The 26,787-nt window shown below is 49.1% G+C and overlaps 1 protein-coding gene across 10 annotated transcripts in view; it reads left to right on the top strand.

Annotated features, from left to right (window-relative positions):
• Positions 1-26,787, top strand: part of itpr1b (inositol 1,4,5-trisphosphate receptor, type 1b) — a 67,141-nt gene that overhangs the window by 35,555 nt on the left and 4,799 nt on the right. For 4 of the 10 annotated variants that reach the window (XM_062463311.1, XM_062463318.1, XM_062463285.1 and 1 more), the window contains 20 exons: positions 193-228; positions 1,984-2,031; positions 2,661-2,790; positions 3,437-3,621; positions 9,670-9,853; positions 10,140-10,408; positions 11,199-11,399; positions 11,997-12,107; positions 12,216-12,311; positions 12,611-12,745; positions 13,202-13,309; positions 13,925-14,117; positions 16,301-16,423; positions 20,216-20,391; positions 20,617-20,781; positions 20,921-21,110; positions 21,450-21,542; positions 22,429-22,577; positions 22,836-23,001; positions 23,783-23,943. In XM_062463311.1, the coding sequence (XP_062319295.1) occupies positions 193-228; positions 1,984-2,031; positions 2,661-2,790; positions 3,437-3,621; positions 9,670-9,853; positions 10,140-10,408; positions 11,199-11,399; positions 11,997-12,107; positions 12,216-12,311; positions 12,611-12,745; positions 13,202-13,309; positions 13,925-14,117; positions 16,301-16,423; positions 20,216-20,391; positions 20,617-20,781; positions 20,921-21,110; positions 21,450-21,542; positions 22,429-22,577; positions 22,836-23,001; positions 23,783-23,943 (2,919 nt within the window). Of the gene's footprint in view, positions 1-192; positions 229-1,983; positions 2,032-2,660; positions 2,791-3,436; positions 3,622-9,669; positions 9,854-10,139; positions 10,409-11,198; positions 11,400-11,996; positions 12,108-12,215; positions 12,312-12,610; positions 12,746-13,201; positions 13,310-13,924; positions 14,157-16,300; positions 16,424-20,215; positions 20,392-20,616; positions 20,782-20,920; positions 21,111-21,449; positions 21,543-22,428; positions 22,578-22,835; positions 23,002-23,782; positions 23,944-26,787 lie in introns of all 10 variants that reach the window. The other 6 variants (XM_062463247.1, XM_062463265.1, XM_062463238.1 and 3 more) reach the window with 4 other exon arrangements.

Below are 26,787 nucleotides of genomic sequence, written 5' to 3'. Positions count from 1 at the left end.
AGACAGGCCCTCAGAGTAGCTGGAGCGGCCCTTCTCTGTTGGCTCCCACTGGGAGGGGCCCCGGGAGAGGTCTCGACTGGAGTCCACGTGGACCGGGAAGGGAGCCGCTCTTTGGGGGTTTTGAACGGCAACAACATGACTAACTCTGCGTGTAAATGTTTGACTAACCCCTAACCTTTTATCTCCACTCAGCTGGCCCCTCCACCTGAGCCGGAAGTCCCTGCCGAGGTGTGTTCAACATTCATATTGGCACTGCGAGCTCCAATATGGGTCATTGCAGATCGTAGATAGTCTGTGGTGTAGACGCACCAGTGTTTCCCCTAGGTTTACAGTTTGGGGGGGGGCGGATTCCTCAGGGGGAATGTCCCTGTACCTATTTTAAGTCGCTCTGGATAAGAGTGTCTGCTAAATGACTAAATGTAAATGACACGCCGTCGTGTAAATAAGATAAATAACATAAGGCCATTTAGTTTGTTTAATAAAAGAGCAAGCTATAGACCTGTTTTATAGGAAAGGTAACCTTAAATGACTAAAAAAAAAAAAAAAACCACGTTTTTTATTTTTTTATTATTAACTTGCTAATATAATGGTAGGGGAAACACTGCGCGCTGTACTACTTGTGTTCGAGTCATCTCCCTTCCACGGAAGCGTTCCGATCCTTTCCCACGCTTTTTCCATTTTTACCCACAACATGTTTCCCCGTTCGGACCCTCAGTTAGGCTGAGACCTGGCCCTCATTCTCCCTCTGTCGTGGAAGTTTTTGAGAGAATCAATCGTTTAAGCTGAAGTCGGGTGAAGTACAGAGTTAATGTTTATTTGACGTAGATTTGAACATAATAACGTTATCAACATAACATCATCGACACACAAACATAAGACAATAACACAAAGACAATTCTATACAGCTCCATCTAGCATTCTAAAATGGAACCGGGAGAATCCAGCCCACCAGCACTACCCAGCTGATGGCCCTGAACCCCCCAGAACATTCTTCAACAGACCATTTTATAGATACGACAGTTCTCAAAAGCCATTGGTCCATCCTACAGACATGCAGCTATACCAAATATCTTCTGTCATTGGTTAAATCCTTAGAACAATACAGTTGAATCCACATTGTCTTCAGACCAACTGTCTCTTCCCCCCAGGTGACAAGAACTCTCTCAGGTCACCCAGACTTCCCGTCTCTTAGACTTCACGTCTCCTAGCTAGGTGTCATAAAACTACAGGTGGCATCTCTACCAAATGGAGTTTAATCAACATACATTGTATCAAGCTTCTTAACCAACTGTAAACTTATCCTAAAACACATTCATTGTACATAGGCCCAAAATTTCTTTCACACCTCCCCCCTCCTCCCTCCTCCCATTCATTCATCCTCCCCTCTCTCCATTCATCCCTACATACATTACACCCTTCGGTTTGTGAGTGGAATCCAGTTCCCTGACCTTCTTCCTGTGGGTTTTTTGGAGTAGTAGGCAGAGTTTTTTGCCATGGCAGATGGGACCATGAGCTGATACTGTGTCAGTAGCGCACTAGCTCCATTATGTAACCTGGATAGGACTCTGTTTCTCCCCTCTGGCAGCCTGTCGTCCTGTTATGTCATTAACATGGTTTAATTTGCACTGGGACTGCAAGGCAAAGAGGGAGTTAACGGCGTGCCCAACTGCTTTATTTACCAATGTCATTATTTATATTGATCTAAATGTCACAAGGGGGCAGGACGTCGTCGCTCATTTTCATTTAAATTTGGTCAAATATACCGGATGTTGAAAAGCAGTCTTATATTTCTTGCATGCTAGTGTCCCTGCCCTGCATCCCCCCCCCCCCCCCCCAACACCACACCTCCCTCTGGTAACCGCATGATGTTGTTTGCTCCAGCTCCCTGCCTGCTAGGAAAGTGACTCATTTGCACAGTATTAACACCCCTATTTCTTTTCCTTTTTGTATGATTTGCTTTCTGCTAACTCACCTCCCCCTCAGGAGCTTGATCCCAACCACCCCCAGAAGCAGCTGGAGGATCAGACCAGGGTAGGTACTGTCACGTGTGTTGGGCCCAGTTTAATAGAAACTGGCCTGGGGTCCAAACACTCCCTCTCCTTCCTGCCCACCACTGGCTGCCCGTATGCACCGAGGCACTCCCTCCCTGGCACACAGCATGAGGCCTGCCCCCCAGGGTCCCTCCCCTACTAGCTGGCCACTGGAAGGTCCAGATGGAGAACATGAGATCCTCCAGCCTATGATGCAGGGTGCGGTACAGACTTGCCTCCGGCATGAGGCCGGAGAGTCCACTCAGTGTCAAAATGTGAAGGGGTGTGAGTTAGAGCAAGGCTCAGAAGAACATGTCTTCAAGCTCCAGAGGCCGTCTGAATACAGTCTGAATATAGAGGGCAAAGTTCAGCATTGATGATACACTTCCTTTTACCAACACAAAGACGAGTTTTGAGTCGCAAAAGGAGCAGAGTGTGTTTGGTGCGAGCCCGCCACCCAGTTTAGCATTCCAATTACATGTTTAAGTCGCTACATATGTCATGATTTGTCACAAATACTTACAATCTAACAAACACACTGCCCGTGTCACAATAACACGGATGGTTGAAGTCGTGTAAGTGTGATGGGGAATGTTTGGACGCTGGACTGACACCTGTTATTCCTGTCAGGGAGAAGCCCTTCGCCAGATCCTAGTAAACCGATACTACGGGAACATTAAACCTGGAGGGAGGAGAGATAGCGTTCCCACTTTCAGCAATGGTCCCCTCAACACCGGAGGACAGGGCAAGGCTGCAACAGGTGTGTATCTATGCATGTGTGTGTGCGCGCACGCGTGTGCGCACGTGTGCGTGCGCTTGTTTGTGTTCCGTGTGTTTGTGTTTGCCTGTCTCTCTGCCTGTCGGATTGGACTCTGGTGATAAAGACTGACAGACAAAAGGAGAATCTCAAAGGCATTAAACCTTGCAATCTCATCTGAAACGGTGTAATCACAGTGTTGAGTCACGGCTCGTTCCCAGCCGCCCTGTTCACGACCCTGCACATGTCCTCCTTTGAGCCCCTGGTTACCTGCTCTGCCTCTCAGCACGCCAGCACTTCCCTCCGGCTAAAGCAGGCCGTGCTGTTGCCTGGCGACCAGAAGGAGCTCTAGATTAGAGAGGACTGTGGATGCACCGTCTCCCCAGCTCTGAGCTCCCTCTGGGAGCTGTTCTGCCTGCCTAGGTGGCTGGGATCGGGATCAGTGCAGGAATGGAGGCGGGAGCAGGCTGCAACGAGCAAGCAGGCAGCAAATGCATTTTCACGATCCTGAATTAGGGATATGCTTTCTGTACGGACGCCGCATACTGCATGTTGTTGTCAAGCTTTTGATGGACAGAGGTAAATCGTGAAATGACTCTGTGACTGCCCCCCCCCCTCCCCCCCCCCTTCCCCCTCACACACCACCTAGTGGTCAGCCTGGCAGCTGCCGGCCGTGCTGAGTTGAGCCTGGCGGAGGTCCAGTGCCATCTGGACAGGGAGGGGGCGTCCGACCTGGTCATTGACCTCATCATGAACGCCACCAGCGATCGCATCTTCCAGGAGAGCATCCTATTGGCCATCGCCCTGCTGGAGGGCGGGAACACGGTCATACAGGTGAGGCAGCGCACAGGGCAGGCTCGGGGTCAGGTCAGTCTCCGCTCTACGGACTCTCTATCATGATGATTGGGGATAGAGAAAGTGTACCTGTTGGTTGTTGAACAAACATCATCATTAAAGCGCTGAATGTACTGTATTCGAGACCAATAAAATGACTGAGGCTTGAGAAAGAACGTTTTACATCTGAGCTCAGTTTGAACCCAGAAACACAGTCATAATAGCTTTGTGTGAACTCCCATGCCTGTTCTTTTGTCTGGATAATTGGAAATGAGAGGGGGAGGGGAGAGGGAAACTGGGAACCCACGAGCAGAACAGGAAGAGGAGGCGGAGCCGAGGCGAGGCGAGAGCTTCAGGAACTAGTCATTTGTCTGCTTGGGAGAGGTCCAAGCTCTGCAGCCTAACACGTCACCACATCCCCACAGCCAGCCCGGGGGTTGCCATGACGACAAAGCACATTGCTAACCTCACAGCAAGTTCGAGAGCATGAACTGGGGCTTGAGGGTTGGGCCGGGGCATAGGCTGATTCTACGGCTATCACAAATCAAAGCTTGGTGTGTGCATGCATTCATTGTGTGTGTGTGTGCGTGTGTGTTACATGACGGCTTGATATCTGTAAAGTCGTTCTACCTGCTGAGCCCTGGCTTCCCACAGTTCAGGCATACACAAAGGCACTCACATGACTGTCGTTACATAAGAGTTTGCCCGGGGAGGATTTTTTTTTCATCAGTCCTCCAAGCATTCCTACTGGGCTCTCGAACTAGATCCCACTGGGCCGGGCCAGAGAGGGGAAGGCTGGGCCCCGTAGGGAAAATACAGACTCTTCTAGTTGCACTGCAATCACCTGTAGAGCCTACAGCTTTCTCCTCAGTTCTACAGTTTGTCAAGACACGTTCTGCAGTGCTGGAGGTGGCATAAAAACTGTGTGTATGGGTGTGACTTTTTATTTGCGTCCTGGACCGAAAGTTAGTGCAGCTTCTCGCTGAGAGCGTGAAAGAGCGTGTGTTTAACTGGAGCTTTTACCTCTATTAGTCATAGGGATTTTTCTCTTGCACTTTAAAGGGATTGTTATGGCTATTACATGCCTTTCTATTTAAGGAAACCTTACTATCCAAGCCCCGTATTGCTCTTACACGACTGATCCCATTTCATCCCCCTTCTTAACATCATGCCAGTCTGTGTCCTTACCGGGGTCACTGTACAAGTCTCCTGGGCAACCTCGCCGTTAGCTATAATCAGCACATTGAATGGGTATAATTGTGTGCGCACTGCTAGCTCCACGCTAACAACATGTTGTTTTTTGAAGGAGGACAAGCGAGCCTTGTTGTAGCATCACTCACGGTGCTGAGAGACTCGACAGCACCAGCAGACGCCGCACATTTCTCCCTCTCACGTAACGCAGAGACTGCTGGTCCTCTTCTGTCACAGAGAGGCTGTTGTTGTCCCAATGAAAAGCTCCCCTTGCACTTTGTTTGTTTGTTTTTGGGGTAATCCATGACCGTAGCCATGCCAACAGGATTCAGTAAACGGGAGGGAAAGCGAGGGGTAAAAGAGCCGGCTGTGCCCTCCAACTCTTCTCTAATGTGCTCTTACCTGCTCTTCTCTAATGTGCTCTCACCTGCTCTTCTCTAATGTGCTCTCTACTGTACTCTCCTCAACTGTACTCTCCTGTACTGTACTCTCCTCTCCTCAACTGTACTCTCCTCTCCCTGTAGGCTTTTAGCCGACCTCTCCTCCTAGCTGGCCAGCTTCCTCTCCCTCCGCCCGCAGGATAGTGCTCTGCTAACCACTCTAATTAGGGACTTTCCAAAAGTCTCTTGGTTGAATATTACACCCAGTTGTGAAAAGACAGTCATTGAGGATGTGGAGCTGGGCTCTGGGCCCTGCTTTGAAGACAACAGGTCCCAAATTGATACTGTAGATGTCCATTTGTCCTCTGCCTATAGAACTACAGTGGCCCTGTCAGGAATCTGGGTTTAGCTCACTGGTAGAGCATTTGAATGCAGATCTAAAGGTGGCAGGTTCAAATCCTTCCCTGTATGTCAGTTTGGATAAACACGTGAGCTTAATAGACACGTCATCATTATTATTATATAATTCTGGTGAACATTTGTGAAAATTCTACAGTAATCTCTGGAAGCTGAACCTGAGCCAGCATCCAGTTTGGAACAATGGATATGGACAGATACTCAAATGTGATATGATCTCAAACGTGATACGATCTCTTATGTGCTTCAGGCTGCGGATGTGCTTTGTTTCTTAAGAACAGGAGGCCTCCTGTACAGACCCAGATGCGTCCACCTCGCCCTGTGGCCACGCTGGGCACCTGTTGCCATGTCTGCCGAGCATGCCGCTTTGTTAACCATTTGCTCTTGACCTACATAACTTAACAGAAATAAGCGCGTGTCCGGTGTGTCTTCATTGAATGCATCACGTACGACTCGAACCCATTCTCACACTTGACACGAGCATGCACACACGCATACAGCACACGTGCACGTACACATATGGCTCCTCAAAATGACGTGACAAAATGTAATGAAAGCCACAGGGGAGTGCTTGTTGTATTATGCAACAGTGGAGGCGGTCGTGACAGCTCCACTTTCCCCACAGCCCCAGCCTCCTGGCCTCTTTCCATGTGACCCCTGACTGGATCCTATCGTGGAGAGGAACAGGTGTCACCCCTTTTACTCAATAGGCATGCTGCAGCACGATGTCATTCCGTCTTGATTTATCCCCCTGCTGCTGCCTCAGGTTTGCTTTCAGCCACTTCCTTGGAAAGCCCATAAACGCTGTTTCTCAACTGTAGCTTGATTTCAAGGGCCCCATCTAACACACTCGCTCCACCTTGACATTTGCGTTATGGATGACTGCTTTTGGCCTGTTGTACAGGTTGATTTCCATGTGAGTTACAATCTTTTCTGAATTGCCATTAGCATCCCATGCCATCCTACTGCTGTAACTCAGTGGTGCAAGCTGTCCTTATCGCTCCATGATTTGGCGCCATCAATAGCAGTGACAAGGTGTGTGCCTGGTTAGGTGGTGGTCCCACTACAGCGAGGTGTTACCACTCTCCCCCAGAGAGCCCATCTGTGTCTGCTGCGACTGCCGAGAGAGCGGGTCTCCGTGGTTACCGACACGGTGGGCACGACTCAGCCACTCGGTGATAACTGTGATGGCTCTGTCACTCACTGAGGCGTCAGGAGAGAGGGAGAGAGGGAGGGAGAGAGGGAGGGAGGGAGGGAGGGAGGGAGAGAGGGAGGGAGGGAGGGAGGGAGGGAGGGAGAGAGGGAGGGAGGGAGGGAGGGAGGGAGGGAGAGAGGGAGGGAGGGAGGGAGGGAGGGAGAGAGGGAGGGAGAGAGGGAGGGAGGGAGGGAGGGAGGGAGGGAGGGAGAGAGGGAGGGAGGGAGGGAGGGAGGGAGAGAGGGGGAGGGCCGGCAGTATAAATAGATCTTGCATAACCCGCCCTTGTTCATGTTCATGCCAAGAGCCGAGATAGTGGCTAAGGGGCGGTCTGGGGGGAGAGAGGGGCTTTGGGGGGGGGGGGGGGGGGAGGGGGAGAGAGACGGGAGGTGGGTGGAGGTTTGTACCTTGTTTTGCTAGACCGGCCCTCCTTCCCACCATGTTGATCCCCTGGAGGGAGGCCCAGGCTGGGCTGCAGCCTGGTGTACATAGCCCCCACAGCCAGGCACACTGCTGTACATAGCCCCCACAGCCAGGCACACTGCTGTACATAGCTACCACAGCCAGGCACAACTCTGGGCTCTGTCTCCCCAGTGGGCTCTGTCTCCCAGTGGGCTCTGTCTCCCAGTGGGCTCTGTCTCCCCAGTGGGCTCTGTCTCCCCAGTGGGCTCTGTCTCCCAGTGGGCTCTGTCTCCCCAGTGGGCTCTGTCTCCCCAGTGGGCTCTGTCTCCCCAGTGGGCTCTGTCTCCCCAGTGGGCTCTGTCTCCTCAGTGGGCTCTGTCTCCCAGTGGGCTCTGTCTCCCAGTGGGCTCTGTCTCCCCAGTGGGCTCTGTCTCCCCAGTGGGCTCTGTCTCCCCAGTGGGCTCTGTCTCCCAGTGGGCTCTGTCTCCCCAGTGGGCTCTGTCTCCCCAGTGGGCTCTGTCTCCCCAGTGGGCTCTGTCTCCCCAGTGGGCTCTGTCTCCCCAGTGGGCTCTGTCTCCTCAGTGGGCTCTGTCTCCTCAGTGGGCTCTGTCTCCCAGTGGGCTCTGTCTCCCCAGTGGGCTCTGTCTCCCCAGTGGGCTCTGTCTCCCCAGTGGGCTCTGCAGAGGCTAAGCTGCCTCACCAGAACAAGCTCATCTTTTCCTAGAATGAATGAATCAGCATGTTGGTGCATATAGTAGTCATAGATAAGCTCACCAAAGCCACTGTGAGGGCCAATGCAACCGTTTTGTGTAACATTGCAGCGCTTGGCTTAAGGTATGTTTTTTTTCCATTAAAGCCCATGATGGTGCTGCATGAGATGGTCTGAGCTAACAACCCACAGCTCTCTGGCAGCAGAAATGTTGAAAACCAACACAAAGTGACTGAAGCTGTGTTGGCTTTTCCAAACAGCAGGCACACTTCCTGCGTTTTGTTTGGACTATAAACCCAAACTCATCTTCTGGCCTGCCGCTACTCTGCTGATGTTGTTTTGTCCACATTGTCATATGGCAGTCAGGTGTTGATGCAATTATGGTCATCTAACTGATTGGAGATGGAATGACTTGGTTAGGGCCACAGTCATGAGGGTTGCTCAATGGAACCTACTAATGTTATAAACTGGCTTTCCTGGAGTCGGTGACTGCCTGGGGCTGTCTGCCTGCTTGCATAATCTCTCCTGACTCCTGATCTGATTGCTATCAAGGAGGGTTGTTGTCAACAAGGTTGCATTAGCTGGATGTTTTCTTGTTTATACTCCCTGCTGCCCTGTGTAACGTTTTATAGATGAAGTATGACAACAGCTTGGATTTCACCCACCACATTCAGAGTTTGGACTTGAGATCAACGGGTCATCTGTGATCTTCATGCATGAACGTTCTGGAGAGTCAGTGTGCTTTGATCCTCCTTAGTTGGATATGGATTCAGTGCTGTACCGCTGGACTGTGTTTGAACCCGTGTTTGAGGCCCGGCCTTGAAAGAAGGCTGTTTATGTAAGAGGCTTTCAAAACCGCCCCAGAATGTATGCGGTAACCCTGGTCACACTACTGTACACACTCACTCGGTGCTGCTCTGGGGCTGAAAAGTGGGGCAGGATTTTCCCTCTCCCCTCTCCCTCCTACCCCCCCTCCCCTTCCTGGGGTGATGTAACGGTGTTTCAGCGGAGGTACTCTGCCCTCCGTTTAAACACTCAGCTCATTACAGGTCTTATGTAAGAAGGGATTGTCAAGGGAGAAATGGGACAGGATATGGCAGCCCTGAAAAAAAACGACAACTCCACATCCAGCCCCCACCTCGTGTGAGAGAGTTCGCTGGCGATCGAGCTCTCGAGAACCAGCTCTCAAGTCTCACGGTCCTACTGCTCCGGAGACACAAACGAAACAGTTAAAAGGCCACGTTGTGTTTTATCATGGAAACATGACGTCAACACACCGTGCTCACCTCACCAGAAATGTCCACTCATTGACTCAACGTTTAGTTTAAAAGATGTGTGAGGACACTATTTGTGTGGGTGTGTGAGTTCTTGCATGGGTATGTTTATATATACAGCGCAGACTGCAGCTTGCTGCTATGGGGGCAAAAAGCGGATGATGTGAAAATAGGTAAGGCTGGAAAGGGAACTGGGAGGTGTTATCAGAGAGCCGTGATACGCAACTATAGAGGAGAAACTCGCTGGAACTGAGCGCTGATCCGGGACCGAAGGGCACAGACAGATGTAGCGAAACCAAATGACTAAATGCAAAACTGCCTCCAACTACTAAAAAACAAATCAAGTATAAACACTGCTGCTCCCACGACTTGGTTCCCTGCCATGCTAATCCAACCAAAATCCCCGCATGAATTAGATCCGTAAATCTCGGTGAGATCCAACGTCAGGCCTGTTTCTGTGTTTCCCCCATCCATCTCCAGCGGTCGTTCTTCTGCCGTCTGACGGGAGACAACAAGTCGGAGAAGTTCTTCAAGGTGTTCTACGAGAGGATGAAGCTGGCCCAGCAGGAGATCAAGGCCACGGTGACGGTCAACACCAGCGACCTGGGCAGCAAGAAGAAAGAGGAGGAGCCTCCTGATAAAGACGCCCCCTCCCGCAAGAAAGGTTAGACCAGCGGGCCTCCAGACAGCTGGCCAGAGAGGGTAGGGCTAGCCCCCCAGGTGGAGTGCTGCTCAGAGCACATCGCTAAATAGAAACAATGACAAACTAGACAGTCGAACACAATGGCCTGCTAAAAATGCTTTCAAGGTTTTGGAAACGACAGCCAAGCCAATCGCGGTCCTCTCTCTCCATGCATACAATGTGTGTCTTCCTAATAGGAATTGTATGAACTCGTGTTTCCTTTAGTCATTTTCTGCATGGTCTCTCCCCCCCCCCCCCGTCTCTCCAGCTAAAGAGATCCCAGCGGTGGCTGCAGCCGTGGTGACCGAGGAGGTCAAAGAGCAGCTGGTGGAAGCGTCCACGGTAACCAAGAGGGCCTTCAACACCTACCGTCGCGAGGCGGAGTCCGAGGAGCACCTGGGGGCGGCCGAGGGCCCCGCCGCCATCGCGGCAGACAAGGGCCAGGAGGAGGGCGAGATGAGCGTCATCATCACCATCATGCAGCCCATCCTGCGCCTCATGCAGCTGCTCTGTGAGAACCACAACCGGGAGCTCCAGGTCAGCCACTATACCAGGGGGCGCACTAGCACACGTTCAAACCCAGAGCTTTTTCTTTTTTTTCTTCTTCTAGGGTGTGGATAGTTGCCTAATTCGCCACGCTGGCCCCATTCTGACATTGATACAGAAATGAAACCGGAGGGTTTGAAAATAGGCCTCATCAGTTAAACATTGTGATGCTTGTGTTTCCATTTGGGGTGTTACTGGGTCTAGTTTCACTATGAAGAGTGAAATGGCGTTTTGGAAAAGGCGAGTTCTGGCGTCTCAGTCGACTTCCCCCTAAACGTTTCCTTCAGAAGCCAAGAGAACGTGAAGATGGGCAGTGGATCCCCGTGTCCTCGGTCTTAAGTGTTAAGGCTTGTTTTTGTTGATCGTAATCCAACCACACAGCAAGATAAGCATGCGCTAATCTTGTCGAGATGTTTAGAAACATTCCTGAAGATCTAGCACGTCAGCATGTAATCCAAACACACTCGCAGTCTGAGTTTAAGCCTTTGGCAGGGCTACGTTAGGATTTTGAAGATCCATCCCATTTTGTTGTCTTGCTCTCTCTCATAATGTGCCCAGGTCATCTTGCCCTTCGTCTAGTACACAGGAGTATCACTGATCCTGTGTGAAATGGCAGTCTCTCTCTCACACATAACACATCTCACTGACAGACCTCGACTCACTTTGTGTCTTTCACAAATGTAAACGTTTGACCTTCTTTCGGGCCCTCTGCTGCTACCCCAGTGTTCGGGACGACGGGGGTTACAATAACGGTCCGGTCTTCCCTCTCCATCCCGTTTAGAACTTCCTGCGCTGTCAGAACAACAAGAACAGCTACAACCTGGTGTGTGAGACGCTGCAGTTCCTGGACTGCATCTGTGGCAGCACCACCGGGGGCCTGGGGCTGCTGGGGCTCTACATCAACGAGAAGAACGTGGGCCTCATCAACCAGACTGTGGAGAGCCTGACGGAGTACTGCCAGGGGCCCTGCCACGAGAACCAGGTAGGGAGACACAGCGACACTCATCCAGAATGGGATCGTCTCTTCAAGACCAAGATTCCTTTTAGGATGCCATACAATGGAATGTTCTATCGTAATTGTTATTTTTGGGTTGTTGCACAAAGCGCACATGTAAAGCGCAGGGTGGGCTTTTTTTGGACACTATACGCTGTACTTCTGACGCTGTAATTTGACTCGTTCATGTTCATTACATGTGTGTGTGTGTGTGTGTACAGTAAGTACCAGTGTTTACAGAGTGTCCGGACTGACTGCTTGTTTGGCGCAGCCCGGCTCCTCCACTACTCCACCACTCCTCAGGGCACTCTGCCCATGGTTGTTCTTCTGGAGGATAAGCGTTGTTTGGTTTCACTATCTCATGATGGCGGCACCCTCTGTTCCTGTTGCAGTGTTGCAGAGGGGTCAGGTGTGAGGCCTGTGTGCCAGACAGGCTCTGACTCTGCAGCTCTCCATGAACAACACGCTCCGTCAAAGCTATGGAGAGGAAGCCACACAAACACTTTGTGCGGCTAAATCCTAGAAGTGGGAGCTCTCTCACAAACTAAATCCCAACACGGTTCTGACCATTTGTGTTTCCTGCAGAACTGTATTGCCACTCACGAATGCAACGGTATCGACATCATCATTGCTCTAATTCTCAATGACATCAACCCTTTGGGGAAGAAGAGGATGGACCTAGTCCTGGAGCTCAAGGTGATGTTAAAGCCTTTGGTCAGGTCAAGATACTTAGAGTTGTATTACTCTCTTCATTTCAGTGTGGCCTTCCTATCCTGTCTAGAACCTCTTGTTCTCTGCTTCTAGAACAATGCCTCCAAACTGCTGCTGGCCATCATGGAGAGTCGCCATGACAGTGAGAACGCTGAGAGGATCCTGTACAACATGAGGCCCAAAGAGCTGGTGAGTGGCTGGCAGGGGCATTCCAGTAACCACCCTGACGACCAGTCACAACACCACACTCATGACCGTTGTGGGACAGATTTTTGATGTATTATTTGTCTATGTTTAATCACAATCATCCCTGTCTGTACCTCAGTATACCTAGGTTAATTCCTTGATGGTTGATCATTGACAAGAGACCAACTGCCGATGACTGCTGATAAACAACACGTATTATAGTTTTTTTGTGTACTGTACTGTACCATCCTGAGGATGGTACAGTACAGATGGATTCTCCGCCCCCGTGTGCTGTGTGACAGGTGGAGGTGATCAAGAAGGCCTACATGCAGGGAGAAGTGGAGGTCCTGGAGCCTGACGATGAGGAAGGGGGAGAGGAAGAGCACTCAGCCTCTCCGCGCAACGTCGGCCACAATATCTACATCCTGGCCCATCAGGTGAGTCGCCGAGGGAACCGTCACTATAGGAGCAGCCGCACCCACCTGTGTCAACACCTACACGCCCGCAAGATTGGGCTGTTACATCTGAGCCCCCCCCCCCTCCTCCTCCGCCCCCGAGCACCTCAGGAAAGTTTCATTGTTGATGCAGAGACATGCCATGTTCCAGGATGAGCGGTGTGCATCCTGCTATCAGTACACACAGATAACCGGAGACACGTGCTTTGCTGTGCTGGACTGCAGCTGAAGGCTTGAAGTGCTCTGCTGCCAGACTCCTATCTCCTTATCTAGTCTACCTCTACCTCCTACCAGCTCACCACAGTCAACCAGTAGGAGATTGTAGGACGGTGGGCGCCATAAACGAGACCAATCAGCTGCTCTGAAAAGGGGTGTGTGGCGGTCCCCATTGGCCGGCTGACCGCTGCTCATCAGAGAACGTGTGTGTGTGTGTTTCAGTTGGCCCGCCATAACAAGGAGCTGCAGGCCATGCTGAGGCCTGGAGGGATCTACGGAGAGGGAGAGGAGGCCCTCCAGTTCTATGCGAAGCACACGGCCCAGATCGAGGTCAGTCTCCCAGTTGTCTCAGTTCACCCAGCCATCTGAGCTGGGCTTCCTCCAGTCCCCTCTGCCGTCACTGGACTGGAACTGGGACCAGCTTGAGTTTCACTCTAAACCAATTCCCTTTGAGTTCACTCTGGATGCACTGTAACATGTTGTTCAGTTGGTGGCTTACTCTAAGCATGTGACAGTCATACTGTTTTTCTTGGCCTGCTTCATGAGACTCCTTGTTTTGTTAGCATTTGAAAATGACAAGCGCCCTTGGCATGTTTGCACGGGTTCTGATGTGTGCTCAGGCGACCAAGAATGCTGTTAGTTTACAATGCTGAAAACCTCAAAGCAGGAAGAGTTGATCAAATAAGCAAACCATGTGCTGCAGAGAACCAACAGAGAACAAGCAAACTCACCCCGTACCACTGTTTACACTCCTCATGATTAAGAAGGGTGAGAGGAAACTGTAGTCCGTACACACAATGGTGTTTGGCTACAGCTTCACCCAGCCAAGCAGCAATAACTGACTGTAAAGCATTGGGTGTAGTCGGCCCAGGTCCTAGAGCTGCGAGAGAGTAGAGAGAGAGAGACACGGGGGTCTGTGACGGGCAGTGCTGTGGTTGTGTCCAGATTGTGCGGCTGGATCGCACCATGGAGCAGATAGTCTTCCCCGTGCCAAACATCTGCGAGTTCCTCACCAACGAGTCCAAGCTGCGCGTGTACTACACCACGGAGCGCGACGAGCAGGGCAGCAAGATCAATGACTTCTTCCTGCGCTCCGAGGACCTCTTCAACGAGATGAACTGGCAGAAGAAGCTGCGAGGTACTCAAGAGGCTACTGGCAACGCAAACACGGTTCCCTGTGCGTCCCTCTCCTTACCTCTCTATATGTAGTACCTGATTTACATGCCCTCCCCCCTTCACCCTCCCTGCTCCCCCAGACCCCCTCCCCCAGCCCTCCCAGGCCCCTCAGTTCAAAGGTCCTGGCCTGGGAGAGTCTACCCTACCCCAACTCTGAAGGGAGGGCAGGGGAGAGGACATGTAATCTGGATGCATTACAATGTATAACATAACCTTTAGGGCTAAGAGACTGTATATAGCATGAAGATATGTTGGAAAGAATTAGTGAGATATCGGGAATGTTTGTTTTTATCCTGACCATGATGGTATGTTTGAATGGCAGGCTCAATACCACGCATAAGCCTTACTTCCGAACCTGTCTACTGCAGGAGATCTGACACCTGTTCTGTCTGTCCGCCTGTCACACACACACACACACACTCTGCCAACGATAGGGAGAGTTGTTGACTTGTTTACTTCTCGGAGCTGACCCTGCGTCCATGTGCAACCTGTTTGCAGACTTGCTCAGGGGGACTAGGAGAGACTGAGGGAATGTTTGGTAGGGGTGGGAAGAGGTATATATAGATGGATGACAGGCTGAGCTGTCTGAGAGTAGGGCCTGTGGTGATGAACCTGTCCCTGGCTCTTATGGGATTGGAAGTCCCTCGTGGCTCCCAGGTTGAATGCCAGGAACTCAATAGGAGGGACAGGTTAGTTCAAGTATTGTTGGCAGCAGAGTGGTGATCTACATGGGATAAGGCAAGGCAAAGTAGTTCATGGGAACATTAGGGGACGCGACATTGATGGATGTCAGAGTAGGAGGAGCCTATTCTGAAATCTGAGGAAGATTTTTTGAAAGCCACATTTGAAACCCTGGCCTCGTGTTCCTGCATCATGAGGGAGGCCATCGTTTCAGCACTCCACCTGTATCATCCCCCTGTCATTAAGGCGTGTCATTGGACACTCCCTAGATTCCTCCCCCCCTCCAGCAGCCCATGGAGTGCAGTGAGACCCACGTCTTTGTTCCTTCTGTTGACTTTATGTTTTGGCCTGTCTCTGTGTCGGCCCTGCCGGAGGTAGTCATGTCACTCTGTCCACACGTGACAGCCCTCCTCTTATCTGAATGAATAAGCACTGTGCAGGCGTTGTTCCGTTGGTGCTAACCTCAAGTCATGAGTGGCTTGTGTTACTGAAAGTCCCCACCCTCAGTTCCCCTTTTTCAAAAATAACCTAACATGACCTCCCCTCCCCCACACACACAAACACACACCTCCCCTGACCAGTAGCCACGTGGGTAGCACGTGTGCTCGTTTGCCATTGGACTGGACAGTTCCGATCACTCACCGTAATCTTCTCACAGGACAGATGTATGCCAATTTACGCGAGCATGATGTGTTCTTATGCAATAGGTCGAGTTTCTGCTTTGTTGATTGGCCTGAATTTGAACCCTCTGAATGGACTGCCATACTCTTGTCTTTGGACAGATTGTAGTCTTTTCATTTGAATGCTTTTCAGTTTTATCAGTCTGAAACTGAATTGGCAAGTACAAAACCTTGTTAATAGACTGTACATGCATGTGCATTGGGTGTAGTCTGGCAGTGGCTTAAACGAGGTCTGAATAAAAATACAAATACAAAACAAGGCAAAAGCTCCATCTCCAGCTCCATGAAGTCACAGGCGTAGATATGGACCACCAGGCTGCACCACTCTACACACCACAGAGATAAATAGTCTGAGTTATGAATCATACTCAAACCAAATACATTTGTAACTTTCAATTTCAACTGAATTTGTCCCCAGAGGCCAACTGGTATAGCTACAGTATCTAAGACATTTTCCACACGCCTGGTGGTTTATAACTGTTGTCAGTGTTAGAACACAATATGATATACACTGTTTTAAACCTGTGCATGTTGTATTCATTGGAAAACCCCTCTTTGAATGTTTGAGTTGTGGTATGGATATTAGTCAGTAGCTGTGCTGTACGTGCATATCCTGGGACGTGCTCTTTGGCCCCCTGGTTCCAGTTTGAGGAATGCAGTGTTTCCAGATGCTGTGCCACAGTGGTTGTGAATGCATGCTTTGATGTGTGTGAACATGCGTGCTGTTCGTGGGTTGGTTGGACTGTTACTTCACTGTTGTTGTCCTGGTAACCCCCCCGTGCAGCTCAGCCCGTCCTGTACTGGTGCTCCAGGAACATGTCCTTCTGGAGCAGCATCTCCTTCAACCTGGCCGTGCTCATGAACCTGCTGGTGGCCTTCTTCTACCCCCTGGAGGGCATCCATGGAGGTCAGTCTCACAGCCCCCCCCACACACACCACACACACACACACACACACACACTCTCTGTGTTGCAGGCTGTCTGTGCCCCCTATGTCTCTGTTCCTCCAGCCCTCATCCCCAGCTGACTGAGCTGTGGGGAGTCTTGGCAGGTTGGAGGCTGTGTACTGTGTACTGTGTACGTGCCCTGTGTTTGTTGCTGTGAGTGGGATGACACAACAGGAAACTGGAGCATATGACACCAACTGGAACCTTAAAGCCAGGGATTGCTGCAATATGCAAGGCACATTACACACACACACACACACACACAACAATGGACCATTTGGATAGTTGAAATATGGTTTGTATTGAATGGGTCATGGTAGTTAGGAAGGTCTTGTGATTTACTGGGTGCTTCTGTGTAGTACTTCATACCTTTTAACTCAACCTTGTTCTACATTACTAAACCTAAAGTGTGTTTGTACAGGAGAGCTACTGTATTTTCTCAAGAGCTAAACTGGTTGAGAGTGTATACTGTATTTAACTCCCAAGTATAAAGATTTTTAGTAGATTCTTCCTATACACTTCCATCTTGGGTGGAGCTTCCCTCCCTCACACAATGAATAGTTTACAGTTAATCTGCATCACACCTAGAACACCATTATAAGGAAACACAATATATTTCCTCAGATCACTCAGTGATGTCACGCCAGATTGAATGTTTGCTCAATGAGGCCATGACCCAATTGTTGATACGGTGTGTGAGTGAGACTGACACGGACACCTGACTCAACATCCGACTAGACTTACAAAATTACCTTCAAATTTTACCATGCCCTGTCTTTGTGATCATCACCCCGGTCATTGAGGCGAGAGAGGGGTGTGTTGGTGTGTACGTGTTCATTTCTGTGATAAGGCTAAGTACCGCAGGAAACACAACACCCGACTGCTGGCCTGAATGTACGGCTACCCTGAGTACTGACACCTAGCCGGTAACAAGCCGGCAGAGCTGGCTCCCTCGATGCCCTCGATGCCCTCTGCTACATGACATCATTCCAACACTTTTCACTTTAATTGGTGATTATTACAAAAACAAAGTATGCTAGATGAGAATCCATTTGCATTCAGTACATATGCTTTGCGAGGATTCGTACACTTCACCATCACATGTGACCTGGCCTCAGTCACCCTGGTCATCAATCATAAGGCTCCACCTTTACTGCCTTGGGAACAGCTGTCTTGTGTACATCACAAGACACAGCACAAAGCAGCCCTGGTCCATGATTGTTTAGAGCTCAAAGTGTAATATACTGAATAGTTTAGCAAACTTGTATCACAAAGGGGGGTAGAAGGTTTGCTTAACTAAGTCATGTTCAAATCTCATTTGTTTTTGAAGAGACTGTCCACTAAAACAGTTTTCTGTTGTCTGATACCCTTGTTTCTGTTTTCTGCTTGAGGGAAGTGTTGTGCAAAGCCACAGCCATTAAGGCCCCTATTGTTCTTCTGCAGAGTAGCAGAGAGAAGACCACATTGTGACAAGCATACACTTTCTATTGTTCTGGCTGGGGTCAAGCGGTGCAGTCCCTTTTGTTTGAACTTCCTCAGAGCTGGAAAGAGAAAAGAAGACAAATGGTTGTTAGCTTACTGCTAGAAACGTTTATGTGGTTTCTAGTGTCAAAGGTCTCCAGAAAACCTAACTGCCTCAGTGGGTTCACTCCAGGACGTGTGTGTGTGCGCGCGTGTGTGTGTGCGCGCGTGTGTGTGTGTGTAAGGGATGGGGCGTGGTAGGGGGGTCTAATGATGTATCCAGCCAGCCATAGTTTACATAGCTGTAAAACTTCACACCCAAATACAATAACTCTTTTGTACTTATGTTGTTTATCAGCAGTCATTGGCAGTTGGCCTCTTGTTAATTATTAAACCATCAAGGAATTAACCTAGGTATATTGAGTTAGACACATACCCCTATTTTGACGATCTGAAACGCAAGTATCAAAACGCAAAGCGCAAGTAACTTTGTGGGCGGGACTCCGGCTCGGTTGCTATTTTGCCGGCGGGATAAATGACTTTGCGCCTGGCGCAAATTTAAAATGGGTAGGTCCGAAGTAGCTACATTACTAATGGGTGTGGTTTGGGCGTAACGTGCAATAAACCAATCAGAGCGTCATCTCACATTCCCTTTAAGAGCAGCTCTTGTTCCATGGCGGATTGCTATTATAACGGCGGATTTGCCAGGCGCACGCCAGGAGCGGTTCACAGCCAAGGAGACCGACGTTCTAGTCAGGGCCGTAACAGATAGATAAGTGACATTGTATGGGAAAGGCAGAGCAGTTTTCTCATTGCACGAAATTGCCCGCTCATGCTGCTCATTCAAATTCTTATTCTTATTTTTATATAGCCTACCCTATATTTTATTTTTTAAATTGTTTAGTTCTTGGAATTAGTTTAACTATTGTACTTTTTTTACTTAATTTAAGACCCGTATATGTTTATTGTTTGCACCTTCCTGCCACAGTAAATTCCGTGTTTGTGTAACATAGGCTACATGGCGAATCAACCGAATTCTGATTCTGATGGAGATGGGAGAAGAAACCCACCCAAATTAGCTTCGGTTAAACAGGCGTGGGAGAACATTGCCACAATTGTTACAAATCATGTTCACATACATAGAGATTTCTCATGAAAATCTTTTTATAATCATTGAAGAAATGTAACACGCCATAAATCAAAACAATGTAACGTAGCTTTGCAGAAAGAAGACCCTGGCCTCGCCAGCAGTGTGCAAGGACCAAGCTTGCGCCCTTAAAATAGCATCTGAATAATGCGCCATTGACTTTAGACCACGTTTTTTTTTGGTCAGTGGCGGAATTGTTTTTCGGAAACTGCAAAATAGCACCAGGGAACGTTTGCGCCGGAACACGCCTCCTTTTTCGCTGAACCGCCCACGGGAGCGCAAGGTCATTTCGACGTGCGTCTGTGGAGGGAAAAGTCCGCTTTGCGTCGAGTGCAAACTAGGAATGATACTTGCGTCGTTGACAAAGTCAATTGCGCTGGGTGCAAGATCGGGCCCACAGTCTTATAAAAGGCTGTTTCAGTGCAGCACAGAAGTATTTTTGATTTATTGATGTAGGCTATGCAAGGCATTAAATTGACACATTGTGTAAATAATCTATTTTCCCAGGTATAATTGAAGCTGCCTTTAAATCCTATAGGATGAGTTATTATAGACTGGCTAGCATTGTTATACCAAACGTTACAGTAAAGTCCTCCTTTCTGACTAAATCCTCTCTGAGAAATCTTACAAAATATGTATTAGAAGACTATACATTGTCTATCTGTACAAAACCAGGGAATGATTCCTGTGTGTGAAGGAAGAGTGAGAAGGTGCTTAGTTGTGTCCTGTTGTTACCTTGCTGTGCTGGTTGGCTTGTGGAATCTTCTGGAGAGATGAATGGGTTAGAGGATTGAGGTTTTGACGTCCAGTCTGACGCGTGCGGAGTGCAGTCAGCCAACAGACCTGAGATCACTCCCAGACCAGCTCTCATGAATTTATCAGGAGTCTGGAGTATTTTTGGCAGCCGGGGTTATGTAACAAGCACCTGTGATTCCTCCCTCCTCTCTACGCAGAGAGGAGGGAGGAATTAGGGGCCTTTGGGGGAGGGGGTGCTGGGAGGTGTCCGAGATGTCTTCTTTGCCTTGTTTTCACCTTGACAAATGCACGCTCGCAAGGAACCCACAGAAACTCGAAAGCAAGCTGTTGCTGTTGACCTAAGTGAAGTGAAAGGTATGGAATGATGTGGTGTCTCTCCCCTCCCTCAGGCACCCTGGAGCCCCACCTCTCTGCCCTGCTGTGGGGGGCCATGCTGGTGTCCCTGGTCATAGTCCTCATTCTGCCCCAGCCTCACGGCATCAGGGCCCTGATCGCCTCCACCATCCTGCGCCTCATCTTCTCTGTGGGTCTGGAGCCCACTCTCTTCCTGTTAGGAGCTTTCAATGTGAGTCTAAGATTCTGTGTGTGTGTGTGTGTGTGTGGGGGGGGGGGTTCAACCTGGTTATGACGGGGGTCTTTCAGAGGGTTGAAAGAGTCGTTAACTGCCGTTTCATGCTGTTGGCCCGGAAGTGACATTGCACCATTTTGTCCTACGTGTTGAAAGCGGAGCGACCAAACCCGGGAACCCAGCAGGGGGTGACTGTGTTGCCTGTGCGTGTCTGTGTCTCAGGTGTGTAATAAGATCATCTTCCTCATGAGTTTCGTGGGGAACCGAGGGACGTTCACGCGGGGCTACAAGGCTATGATCATGGACGTGGAGTTCCTCTACCACCTGCTCTACCTCATCATCTGCAGCCTCGGGGTCTTTGTCCATGTCTTCTTCTACAGCCTGCTGGTGAGACACACACACACACACACACACACACACTGGTGCGCTCATGCACAAACCTTGCAAGTCACACAGACAGGGATTTTTTTTTTATGCACTCAAGCTTATCTTATCTTAAACGTACTCTTTCACTTCTGTCATGCAGCTCTTTGACCTGATATACAGAGAGGAGACGCTGCTGAATGTCATCAAGAGTGTGACCCGTAATGGCCGCTCGATCGTGCTGACTGCCGTGCTGGCCCTGATCCTGGTCTACCTCTTCTCTATTGTCGGGTACATCTTCTTTAAAGATGACTTCATCCTGGCTGTGGACAGGATACCAAACAAAACTCTAGGTAAGGTGCCACCGTCCTAAACAACACACAGCAAGCTAAACGATATATTGTTATGAGTTCCAGCTTTTTGTGGAATGTCCAACAGTATAAAAACCCTCTTTTAGTTTATAAGACGACATATTTTTTGCTGTCAATATGCCTCAGTGATTGATGTACACTCCCCCAAACCTATCAACCACATAAAACTTATTTTTGTATCAAAGTCTCTGCAAAGGTGTCCACACAGTGTCCACTTACTCATTCCACAGTTGTCCAATTACTATATGAAGCCAGGCTAGCAAATTCCTTTCTCAAGGACCAAGATTGGCCCTGCTGACCTCTTGTTTTCTCTCCTGGCAGAGACTGCAGCCAGCATGGTGGGGGAGTTCTTCTCTGCTGGCGTTTGTAGGAAGGAGAGTGGAGAGAACTGCTCTGCAGAGCCTATGGTGGAAGGTATGGGCTGGCTGGAGGCTGTTCATCAGTGTGTGTCAAAGGGTCTCTTTGTGTCCTGACAGACCCCAGAGTCAGCAGCCCTCCTCCGGACGGAGAGATGTTCCATGAGGTTGTAAATCTATGCATGCTGGGCGGCTCTGTGGCCCTGAAATTCCACCTGACTGGCTGTCCAGGCTGGGGAGGGGAGCCACATAGCATGCATGCATGTCAGCTGGAGTGGTGATGGGGAGAGGTCATAGTTTAATGACAGTCAGGCCCTGGTAGGTCAGAGGGTGCACTCTGGGAGGGCGTACAGAGCATCACCCCAGCATCCTGGAGTCGTAACAACCCCCCACTGACCTCGTTGAACCTCCCCAATCCAAGTGGAACCCGACCACTGGTTTAATGGGATCAGCCAGCCCTGTCATGTTCCACAGGCGTCTGGGCCCGAAGCCTCACGCAGTCTTCCTCATCCACCATCATCATCCTCCATGTTAATAGTTGCACTTTCGTGGACTGTTTCTATGGGAATGGGAACGGAAGAAGCATGTTGGTGTTGTCAATGTTTGCCTCTCCTGGGGATCAACTAAGATTTAATTTATATATTGTTTTATTTGATTTTGACATTTTGAAGCTTGTTACAGTGATCCTTCTCATTGAGAACCTTGCCAAGCAAAGACTTGTTAGTTTGTAAACATTTACACAGTGTATATCATAATGATACAACATGTACACAGGGATTGTTGACACATTGCAGCCCAAGATATATTCTTGACTCTTGAGCACTTTAGAACAAGTTAACACGCCACATACCTAAACAGAACAGGGATTGTAAAACAGAGTACGGGGGGAAATGGCTCCAAGTTTTCTGTTGTAAAGGTCCACTCTGGCTTGTGTCCCTTCACAGCCACCATAGCCACCCAGCCGTCGGCAGTAGTGATAGAGGATAAGGAGCGGGCGTGTGACTCTCTGCTCATGTGCATCGTCACCGTGCTGAGTCACGGGCTGCGGAGTGGAGGGGGTGTCGGGGATGTCCTGAGGAAGCCATCCAAAGAGGTCTGGATACTGGACATTGCTCGGGAATTAGTCCAACCAAAACCCAATTCAGTTATAGTTCTGACAACGGAAAAACAAACACATCGTAACCATTAACGCCTTTTAACGAGTTTTACCAAACATTAAGATATTGGAATTCCCTGCTCTATACCCATAGATTGCTGGATTCAGTTAATCTTAGCTGTGCATATAATTATATGGTCAAATGATGTGTGTTACCCCCCCCCCCCCCTCCCCCTCCCCCCCTCTCGTGGGCAGGAGCCGCTGTTTGCAGCTAGGGTCATCTACGACCTGCTGTTCTTCTTCATGGTCATCATCATTGTTCTCAACCTCATCTTCGGAGTCATCATCGACACCTTTGCTGACCTGAGGAGTGAGAAGCAGAAGAAGGAGGAGGTGCTGAAGACGACCTGCTTCATCTGCGGTGAGGCCTCCTGACCCCCCGCGCTGCTTCACCTGCGCCCCCCCCCGGGCTCAGCACAGCTGGAGTACCTCAGAGGTCCTGTGCTCCGCAACACTGGGTGACGAGACAACGAAAAAGGAGCACATGGTTACTTTTAGCCACGTCAAAACAGTCAGAACGAAACCTAGAATACAGTCGATGCGGAGACAGCAGAAAGCATTGTTGCGTCTCGCCTGCTCTGCAAAGTGTTTGGGGATGATGAAGCGATGCAGATGGGGGGGGGGGTCTGAACCTGACTCGGCTGTTGTGTCACAGGCCTTACATTCTCTTTTCTGCAAGTGGGGGGTGGGGGGGGTTGCGATTCTATCTAGAGTAAACACCGCCTCCTCTTCCCTGAAATGCAGGTTAGTCACGGCTTGTGCTGCATTGCGGAGGAGGCCTTCCTGTTACTGTACCATTCTGGACCTTGTCCATGTTGGAGTGTTCGCTCGCTCACAAAGTTGGTGTAGTCAGGCTCACAAATCAGATGCACAGTGCACAGCTTTAGAACATAATGCTATTAATTGGATGTCTTTGTGAGACATTGACACCATGAAGGGATTCAAGGCCAAAATTGCACTGGACTTTCATGACATCCTGGTGATGTTCAGGAGGAAAGGATGGTAGTAATGAGAATAGATGCTGTCCCACGTTATTGGTTCACAGTTTATCCCAAGTGATGAGAGGTGAATGGTGACGAGTAGAACCAATGAGGCCTGCATTTATTCAATTTCATTCAATGTGACTGTGTGTTCATTTACAGGCTTGGAACGGGACAAGTTTGACAACAAGACTGTAACGTTTGAGGAGCATATCAAGGTTGAACACAACATGTGGCACTACCTGTTCTTCATCGTGTTGGTGAAGGTGAAGGACTCCACCGAGTACACAGGACCTGAGAGCTACGTAGCTGAGATGATACGGGTAGGAGCACAAATGTTGTCTTCACTCACTTTTCCTTGACATGCAAATAAGGGGATGTGGTTATTAATAGGTTTCAGTCTGCGGGGTTGACAGCCACGCAGTCATCACAGGCTGACTTCAAGTCTCAGCTTCAACTATGACTTTTGAGAATACAGTTCTACACCCTCGCGCACTCCATGACAAGGAAGAATGTTGACATTTTCCTTCCGAAAAGAATACCTTTTTTATCGTCCTTAACCCGAGCATTTTACAGCTTACAGCTGAATAGGCCAGTCTAGATTTCACTAATCTTTATAACCTCTGTAATGAGTTTGTGGGTCAAGGAACGTTGACTATTATAGTGGGGGTTTTCTCCCAACTCTTTGGGAGTAAATCTTTTACTGAGCGGGCCCACAGCCCTATGTAATCCCTGCCTTTGTGACCTTGAATCCCTCCTAAAGTATTATCACATCTGTCAGCTATGTGAAAGGAGACTTAAGATTCAGACAGACAATGGCAAATTGGCATGGAATGTGTTAATCTCCAAAATCAGTCTGGTCTTGCCTTACTCATTCTCTCTCTCTCCACACACGCACGCACACACACACACACACATACACACGCATGCACAGACCGGGAGACACAATTGGCTCCCCCTGCACCATGCTGTCTGTCTAATGACTGCCAGACCAGGAGGGAGACTCATGATGGCTGTTGAGCAGTGTGGGAAACCACACCCATGTCTGTTCTGGGAGCTGCTCCGTTCTGTTTTGCCTCTTTTCCGAGGGCCTGGTGCTTTCTCGTAGACATGCATGATTGTGTCTGTGTGTGTTCCTGTGGGTGTCACTACTGCACGATAAATATACATTTCTTCTTCTTCTTCTCCTTCCTAGCAGTAGACAGGACATCCTGCGTAATATCTTTATCGCTCTACGAGTCAATATGGGTTTCATAATTATGACTACTGGGCGTTTTAAATGTTGGTATCCATTGCTTTTGACTGATTGGGTTGAAATTCGTAACCTAACGAGAAAGCCCTGCTTCTAATGTTTAACTGTGGCCCAGTGAAGCTGTCGACACACTTTCTGATGGGCTATGAGACCCAGCTGTAGCCCTAGTCTGTCCTGTGTTGCTGCAACCTCGGAGTCTTGTGAGGAACCACCTGATTTAGGATTAACACCCCGCCTCTCCCCCACGTATTTAACCCTTGACGCTACTGAGGCAAACAGAGCTTGTCGGGAACACGTTGTGGTCAGTGTGTTTGAGATGACCCCCCCGCCAAAGACGTAGCTTAAAAGGCATCGCTGACCCATCACTAACCCGGTGGCCCCGAACGCCTCTGCGTCACATGCAAAGACCAAATGTTGAGCCTCCAAGTCGCCACATCCTCAACCTCCACCTCAGTTTATTCTGGGAGCTGCCGCTCGTGTCTGAGAGGATAGGAGAGACGTCCTAACTGCTGTCACACAAATTGGTTCATGGCTAGTGACTAATGATTTAACATTTTAAAATCCACAACCGAAGGAATTTGGGGATTTTTTTTCCTCCTTTTGAGAGCATAATCCTATTATCATCTTCATAGCTGCCAACACGACATGCTCTAAAACAATTCCAAAATGTTTCTTTGGACATTGAAAAGGTACTGTAGGCAAAGGTAGGAAGTCAGGTGGCTGAGCGGTTAGGGAAGCGGGCTAGTAATCTGAAGGTTGCCAGTTCGATTCCCGGCTGTGCAAAATGACGTTGTGTCCTTGGGCAAGGCACTTCACCCTACTTGCCTCGGGGGGAATGTCCCTGTACTTACTGTAAGTCGCTCTGGATAAGAGCGTCTGCTAAATGACTAAATGTAAAGGGAAACAACAATCCAGTTGTCCAGTTGTCTTTTTATAAATAGTACAAAGGTATATTGTTTTACATTATAAACAAAGTATTACTTTGTTTAACTACTTACTATTAGTTTTTGCTAAACAACTTGGCTTTTCTGTTGATCTTCTCAGTATAGTACTATTTGATGCTATATTTGAGGTTTCATGTTAAGTAAAAAAAAAAAAAGGTGACTGGAGAGAGGTGGGGGAGTCAGACTACTTGAATAATGACTAGGACTGACGTCAGTGACAGCAGACTTCAACCATCATGTTTTTTTACACCCTCATCCTGACTCAAGTCCATCAGTCTCTGTTGACCTCATTATTGCTGCAGCCAATGCTCACAGATTCATGTTGCCCACAACTTTTGATTTGAGTTTGATAATGAGTTGATCCGAGTGCAATTGGAAAAGGGAAAGGGGTGTACTGCCTTGTTTTGTGTTTGGAAAGAAAGGTTTCCTTTTGGCTTTGGGTCTATTTTGAAGTGTGATGTTTCATTAGCATACATTGAAGTGGTGTAGTCATTAGGATGCATGCGTTACAGAAGTGGTGGGCTGTTAGAATGTCAGGTGGCTTGTGGTCTTACTGACGTTTGTGTTTGCTGTTCAAACCACACTGCATCCTGTTACTCAGTTATGGACCTTGTGGTTTTAATAATGAAAAATGCACTTCCGTCATTTCCATTGAACCAGTATAGGCTCTTCAAACTGACAAAAACAAACGCTGCCATTTTGGAGTTGTACAATTCCTCTTCCTATAACATATCCTTTTTTCAGGGGTGATCTGCATTTCAAGCTTTGAAGAATCCAAAACTATACATATCATATCATGAAACAGAAAGTGTTGAACTGTATAGCTTATGACCAGCATCCGAATAACCTGTATCGACTCGCAGTGATCAGTGATGCAAGATGGGGAGTCAGGTGGCTGAGCGGTTAGGGAAGCGGGCTAGTAATCAGAAGGTTGCCAGTTCGATTCCCGGCCGTGCCAAATGACCTTGTGT

Source organism: Osmerus eperlanus, chromosome 1, assembly GCF_963692335.1.
Source record: "Osmerus eperlanus chromosome 1, fOsmEpe2.1, whole genome shotgun sequence".
Classification (NCBI taxonomy): Eukaryota; Metazoa; Chordata; class Actinopteri; order Osmeriformes; family Osmeridae; genus Osmerus; species Osmerus eperlanus.
This window is presented reverse-complemented; position numbering and strand designations above follow the sequence as displayed.